The 7,626-nt window shown below is 44.1% G+C and overlaps 1 protein-coding gene across 1 annotated transcript in view; it reads right to left on the bottom strand.

Moving 5' to 3' along the window:
- Positions 1-134: 134 nt before the first annotated feature.
- The window catches only part of fam53c (family with sequence similarity 53 member C), a 10,239-nt gene continuing 2,747 nt past the window's right edge, over positions 135-7,626 (bottom strand). The window contains exons 2-5 of the mRNA XM_032533400.1: positions 6,084-6,437; positions 5,896-5,953; positions 4,615-5,612; positions 135-4,003 (exon numbers count right to left, since the gene is read on the bottom strand). Coding sequence (XP_032389291.1) covers positions 3,710-4,003; positions 4,615-5,612; positions 5,896-5,902 — 1,299 coding nt within the window. The 5' untranslated portion in view covers positions 5,903-5,953; positions 6,084-6,437 and the 3' untranslated portion in view covers positions 135-3,709. The remainder of the gene's footprint in view (positions 4,004-4,614; positions 5,613-5,895; positions 5,954-6,083; positions 6,438-7,626) is intronic.

A 7,626-nucleotide genomic window follows, 5' to 3' on the forward strand; every position in this document is an offset into this window, starting at 1 on the left:
AAGGGCATAGTTAATGAGCAGCATTACTCGATGCCAGAGGAACTCGCTGAGCAAATTCAAATTGTGCTCTTGTGAGACCTCTGGATTTCCAGACTTGGGGGTGATGACAATAAACACAGGACACCATTTCTTTCCCTTTCTTTGTAAAATAATTCTCAATAAACTTAATTTATTCACAAACTGCTTTTCAAATTTCCATGTTGTCATTGTTCTTTTTTTTTTTTAAATCACATACAATAAAAAACATTTCTAAAAGACAAGAGATGTCCGAGTCTCTCCGCTAACTTTGTACACGACTGCTCCTCCATTTACAGCTCCTCCTCCGTCTGAAGCTTCTTTTATTTTTTTCAAAACACGATGCGTTCATCGCTGACATTGTCACGCTCAGACATCAGATTAGAAATATTAAGAAAAAACAGCAGAAAATAATGAACAGAGGGACTAAAAATTTAACAGCTACAGTACACATTTCCTTTTCTTCTCGTTACTCTTTTCCTTTTTTTCTTTTTAACGTTTTGATTTACAGAATAATAGAATATGTTCAGTTAAGGCTTATGTTGGGTGTTATGGAGTGATCGACAAAAACAATCCAGGCGGGAATGTGTCTTACAGGGACACTGTGTGTATATGATACAGGGACATTGCATGTGTGTTACAGGGACTTTTGTTTGTATATGTGTGTGTTAGAGGGACATTGTTTCTGGACAAATGGTTTTTTTTAAATGTAATCGTTCATTTTCAATTGTTTTGTAAATTTGGCCTTTTTTTTCAACAAGGTAGTTTTAGTAGACAGCACGTGGAGCTAATTTCAAAGCAAATTTCAACCTTACCTTAAAAGAGTAGTTCAACATTTGGTAAATAGTCTTTCTTCTCTTCCTCTGTGAGAGATGTTCAGATGAATATTGATCTCATGTCTGTGTGCTCCGTACAAAACTGGAGTCAGGATGTGATTAGCCAAGCTTATTAAGACTGGAAGCAAGGGGAAACCAAAGATACCAAAAATACACCCAGCCCTGTTTTAAGTTTACACAGGGTGAACTGAAGCCGTCATCTATGCTCTCATCAATCAAACCAGTTTCCATTGACGAAAACATTGATTTTACCTAGCAAATCACAGGAGTTGCTGGTCTACTTTGTTTGTCAGTTTCTAACCCTTTAAAACACCAAAGTCACACAATAACACAAACAAACTAACTAACTGATTGAGGCAGCGGTAGACCAGCAACTCCCTTGTTCTGAGGTTAAATTGCTGTTTTTGTCAGTGGAGTCTGGTGGCTTTGACAAGCGCATTGAACAATTTCAGTTCAACATAAACAGGAAACTGATATCCACCTGAACATTACACTATCAAGAAAATGTGAAAGTATTTCTCAACTGTTGAACAGTTCCTTTAAGAGTGCAAGAGGTTGTTTTTCAGTTCAAAAGTAATTTTTTTTACCCCCTTAAATGTGATGGAAGAAATCTGACAGACAGAGAAATAACCACAAAACTGAAACCCTCTGAATGAAACAACTCGCTAAAAAAAAAGAATCTTTTACTAAGTGAATTTGCTCCTGTTGAGTTTAACCAAACTAAATGTTAACAGTAAAGTTGCCACAATTATAAATGACAATAATCCATCACAGTCAACATACAAACAGCTTTACGTTTTTTATTCACTTTAAACGTAAGCTGTCCTATTTGTAGTGCATTCAGGGACATTTCAACATGATCTGAGTCATCTGCTGTACTGAAATGACCCAACACACATTTTCTTTTTCAAGTATGATGTTCTTGTTAACTTGTTGATTGTCTTCTGGGTCTGAATCACTAGCATCATCATTCTTTGATGCTTTTTCAGCTGGCCATCAACTCTTGGACGTTAGAGTGTCTTTGAATGCATCACTAAAGAGATTTTCACCACAAAGTCAAATAAAATCACTGGCTGTGATGGATTATCTCACTACAGGTTGATCAATCTGAAACGTAACGGAGGATTTGAAGTGATCAGCAGGAATGTGAAGTATGATTCTCGGTAGAAAAGCTAAAAAATATGTGAAACAGGCCATGTGGTCCTTTATGCAGCGGTGGAGCTTGATGCTCAGTGAAACGATGTAAAAGGTTCAGAGACCTTAAACGTAGAGCTTTTGTTCTTGGTTTCAAGCAACAACGGGAGAAAATAGGAAACATAGCCTGCAAGCATTTTCAGGCAACTTTCCTGACATTATTTCCATACCTGGTGGTTCTGTGCATCTTCAGCATCAAGATTAAATCCAGACAGAGAATAAAAGCACCAGAATTTGATTTTTGTAAATGAATTACATGGAGTATTGAAAACTGTCAAGTACTGAGGGTTAGCATTGAATGTTTGCCCAGATTCATAATCCTGTTGACTTATTATAGGCTATTTGCGTTTAGACACAATGTAACATCTTTGAGAGTTTCTGTTCAATGAAAGAAGTTGTTATTTTTACATGTTTATATTTCTCCAAGTACCTAACCACCGGGGGGTTAAGAACACACACACACACACACACACACACACACACACACACACACACACACAAAACACACCCACACACACACACACACACACACACACACACACACACACACACACACACACACACACACACACACACACACGTTTGAGTGAATGAACAGTGTGTAATGACAGGGTATGACAGGAATGTGTGAACACTCAGGTGAACAACAGCATCAGTGGCTACCTGCCCTCAGTGAGGCCTCATGAAATGACACCACAGAACAGCAGCAGACCTGAACGCATCACCACGCTGAGGTCACATAGTGTGTGTGGTATATTTGCGGTAGTGGTTTTGATATGACACCAGCGTCTGAATTATTTACTGTTATAAAGTTGTGCCAATAAAAGATGATTGATTCTGATCATTTTTATATATATATATATATATATATATATATGTGGTCTATTGAGGTCTGCGATAGTTTTAAACTAAGATTTGCTTTGTTACTTAGGAAATAATTTCTTGAGTTGGACTTAATTACTAGTTAACGGGAACATAGGAAATATGTCTTTTGATTTAGGTAAACTAACCTTTGAAATCCTGACTGAAGATTAAAGCAGCTCTCTGGATAAGAGGTCTGGTGTTTGTGTTGGACGTGGTGATGGCGTGTCAGGTTTGGCGCTGCAGTGCGGCAACGGCCTCATCAGACTGTGGTGTGTTACAGAGACTCAGCAGCTGTGTGTTGGAAGACACCAGGACGCCGCGACGCACCTCAACAGACAGAGTCCAGTCACAGAGGTGGGAAAACTCTGCATCTGGGCTTCAGGTACCTGAACAATGGCTTGTTGGTGTGTTAGCATGATCATGTTGGTAACTGAAGGTCAGATGCAAGAGGGGTTTCCTTGTTAAATACGTTCCTCTCATCACAGGCGACCAGAGTTACTCTCACTTTAAAAACTAACTTTCTAACAGCACAAATGTTAAAAAGCAGCCAGGAGGATTCCACAGCGTTGAGTCTTTACAGGTGGTAGTCACATCATTACTGTCGTCGTCAATCAGCTTGGTTTACCCCAGCTCATCCAATGAGAGAAGGTGTTGTTCCTGAGAGCCTTGCTGATTGGTGGCAAGGAGGCGCGGAGTGTTGAGACAATGGTGGTCCAGGAAGAGGGGAAGGGGTTCAGATCAATTCAAAACTAAAATTTAAAAAAACTGAAACAGAGAATAGCCTTCCATTTACAAATAAGTCAGTTTTCTTCTATCAAGTTCAAGTCGAGTTCTGTACAATCCCTCTCAAACACTGCCTGCTGCGCGGCCTCACGCTCCCCGGCCTCCTCCTCACCGTCGTCCTCGTCATCGTCCTCGGGGCACTCCTCGTCGCTCTCGCTCAGCGGCCCGATGCTGGTCCTACCCAGGCACTCGGCCGGCGAGCAGGAACCCCGGAAGTCGCCCATGAAGGACTCCATGCCCATGCAGACGTCACCACCGCAGGCCAGCCTGCCGCCGCCGCGCTCCAGACACTGCGGGTCGATGCTGCGAGTCTGTGGGAGCAACAGGAGGAAGGTCAAGAAGGAGAACACAACATAAGTTTGAAATAACTCTAAAACTAGAGCACTACATTACCAATAAATCAGTTTAGATTAGAGTGCTGCAGATACATTATATCATCAGTGTGTGTCGAACCAATACAAAAATGCACTGTTGCTAAGTTTACATGCAGTTTAATAAAGCTAACCATGGATTTAGGGCAGCAGTTAAACTGTTAACTGAACTGTGATCAAAGTGACCACAATATGAAAGTTGTACTGTATAATATTAATATCAATGTCATGCTAGCAATGCAACATGCCAGCTGAACAGTTCCAGTTAGTGTTTATCATGAGTGCAAGGAAGGGGTGTTTTCAGAAGTCTACAGCTACAACTAATAGACTGTTTTCATCATTGAGTAATCCTTCAATAGTTAATCTGATCGATTCATTACAATCTCCCAGAATCAAAGGTGACGTCTTCTTGTTTGTCCCAAAACCCAAAGATATAAAGTTTATATAAACATTTGAGGAACTGCAACCAGACAACATTTGGCATTTTTGCTTCAATCATTACTTAAATAAAAAATAGCTCATAAAAGTTGTTGATTAATTTCGTGCAGAACCTGAGTCATCTTGGTGAAGTCGAGGACGGGTCGAGCGCAGGGTCTGTCGGGGTCGCGGCGTCTCTTCAGACCTGGTTTGAGCAGCAGCAGGTCACAGGGCTGCGAGTGGCAGCGCGGCAGTTGCGGCGGTAGACTGCGTCGCAAAGACGAGGGCGTGCTGCAGGCTGAGGAGGGTGAGGCGGGCACGGGTCCCCCCACGGTCCCTCCGGCTATGGCCGAGCAGCTCGGTGGACGTGCTGCTGCGTGACTCTGCACGGGAGGCGGAGGCAGGAACGTGGAGGCCGTTGAGTCTCTGATGAGCACGGGGGAGAGGGAGAAACGCCTCTGAGGAGGGGGAGGCGGGTGGAGGGGGGAGGGTGAGGAGGAGCAGGAGGAGGGGGATGGGAAGAAGCAGCAGCAGGCTCCTCCCCCCGCCGCCGCCTCGCTGGGATCCCAGGGGAAGCTCCAGGGCAACGGGGAGTCCGGAGACAGCGCCAGGCTGAAGAAGGTGGGGCTGGATGAGGAGTGCAGCGACGAGTTCAGAGAGGAGCTGGGAGCGCGGAGAGGACAGGCTCCTCCCCCCGCCACACCTGCCCCTATAACCCCTCCTCCTGCCCCCAAGCCTCCACCTGTGACTCCCGCATGGCACTGCTGGCGACTGACAGGGGTCCAGACCCGCGAGGCGCTGGGCCGCCAGGTGTAGCGGCAGCGTGACAGGTCTTCAGGCACCGACAGCGAACGGCAGTGCCGTTTTGGGGGCGGTGGAGGAGGTGGAGGGGGCCCAGGGCCGGGAGGGGCTGCCGGCGCTCCAGGGAGGCACAGCTCGGATGCTGAGGTGCTGGGTGCCAGGGGCCGGTGCTGCTGCGGCTGAGAGGGGGTGCCTTCCAGGGGGTCGCCACCCTCCTGCAGGTGAGCATCTGGGGGCACAAGGGGCACGGGGCCGGGGGGGAAACTAGAGCTTAGTAACCCCCCCTGCAGGCCGGACTTGGAGGGAGGGCAGAGCTGCCAGTAGCTGCTCTCTGAGAGGACACAAAAACAAAGAGGTCATGATGAGATTATTGATATGCATGCATCGTTCTAGTGTGTTTCTTTTCTTCAGTATTGCGCTGCATCATGGGAAATGTAGGACCCAGTTTTGGGGAGTTTTTTACCCATACTAAAGACCAAAAGTCAGGATATCTCCAACTCTGCTATACATGATTGCATCATGTGAGTTCCCCACACTCTAGAAGTGAATATACTAAATTACAGTTCTTTTTCATAAATCATTATTCATTTAGAGCAAATCAGAGGTTCACTCACCAGGCATCAAGCCATCTGGGGGCCAGCACTCTGCGAGGGTTTTCGGGTCCAGCAGGGACTGAAAGAAAAAGAGACAAAGAGTTTAAACAGACTAAAAATGCTATTTTACTACTAATACAATGATATGTGATTCATGATAAAAGTGTTGTGTAAAAGGAGATTTCAAACTGAATGCAGGTGAGACTCACCAGCGAAAAGTCCCCTGGCTGAGCAGGGTCGCCTTCCAGAGTATGGTTCCTCAGGCTCTCCACAAGCAGCGTAACCACAGCATTGTGGCAGGGGATGGGGCCGAGGGAGGAGACGTGGGAGAGTTGCGGAGAGGAGAGGGGAAGAGAACGGGGAGAGAACAGGGAGGAGAGGGGAGGAGGAAGAGGAAGAGGGAGCCACACCCCGTTTGTGTGTCCGTCCGTTCGGTTTGTCGCAGGAGGAGAGGGGTGTAGGGCTGAAGTCTGAGACTCCTCCTCCTTACCACCTCAGGGCCAGGTAGCCCCGCCCACTCTCACAAAGACATAGTCAGTCAGCTGTTGCCCCAGGCAACGTATCTGTTGAGAAAGGACAGACTCACATGAGTGTTATAGAGTCACGCATGTTAATTTAAATAGTCCAAGAAGGTGCAGACCTGAGAGCCTATGGGAAGGTAGTAAAGATTCAATACAAGCAAATGAAAAAACAAGACCAGATATAAACCTGTGTAAGGCTGGACCATGTATGTCAATTGTTACACAGATAGTCAGCAGAAGTGGCTATAATGTGAATTTGTGTATAGTAAACGTTCATTAGCAATTTTCTGTAGTGGTCCCAGTAATATTTGTTCTTGTGTACTGAAGTAGCATCACAAGACATGGTTAAGCTACAATTAGGTACATACAACATATGATGTTTATTGTTCCTAATATTTTAGGGCTTTGGACAAAACAAGATTTGTAAAGATTTCCTTTTGGGCTTCAGGAAACTATGGACATTATAGTCTTTATTCATTCAATTAATCCTTTGGTCAACAAAATGTCGGAATATAGTGAAAAATCCCCAAAATGACATCTCTAGATGTTGTTGTTTTTTCTGGACAGAGGCATCCTTGAACTCCGCGAGTTTTTTTTTGGTGACGGTTTTGCCCCGACCCCTATACTTCAGCCCTGCCCTTTTACAACTTATGAACCATTTGACACATACAATTGTGGACACAAGACAACATTTTCAATGCACCATTTCCAATGCCAAACACTGCAAGGGGTTTGTCCATTGTCATACATATAGCTCCACTCCAAATATTGTTTTTGCTATACATTTTTTATGTTCATTTTTATGGTATCCACCGGAGCTAAATATCAGAATTTTTTTTATGATTCTTTGGATGTGTATTCTGAGCTTTATGAACTGCTTATTTTTACTCGATTGGGTTGAAATTTGTACTGAACATCCACAAAACCCTAGTAATAATTTGAACATGTATGTGTGTTGCAGTAATCGAGTTCTTAAAAAACAAATTCCCCAAACGAACAAATTTTAATTTTCAAAAACAATATCTCCACAAGTTTTCACTTTCTTGTAACCACATTTACGGCACCCTAGACATGACTTACAAAAAAAAATACAATTTGTGGTCACAAAACATTATTTTGGGTATAACGACGTAACCTAACAATAATGCAGGCAGCTCTGCTATAGGCCTACCTGTGTGGGGCACATAGGCTACATCTCTGCCCATGGACAGAGATGATTTGATTGAATTGT

The sequence above is a fragment of the Etheostoma spectabile genome, chromosome 13 (assembly GCF_008692095.1).
Source record: "Etheostoma spectabile isolate EspeVRDwgs_2016 chromosome 13, UIUC_Espe_1.0, whole genome shotgun sequence".
Classification (NCBI taxonomy): Eukaryota; Metazoa; Chordata; class Actinopteri; order Perciformes; family Percidae; genus Etheostoma; species Etheostoma spectabile.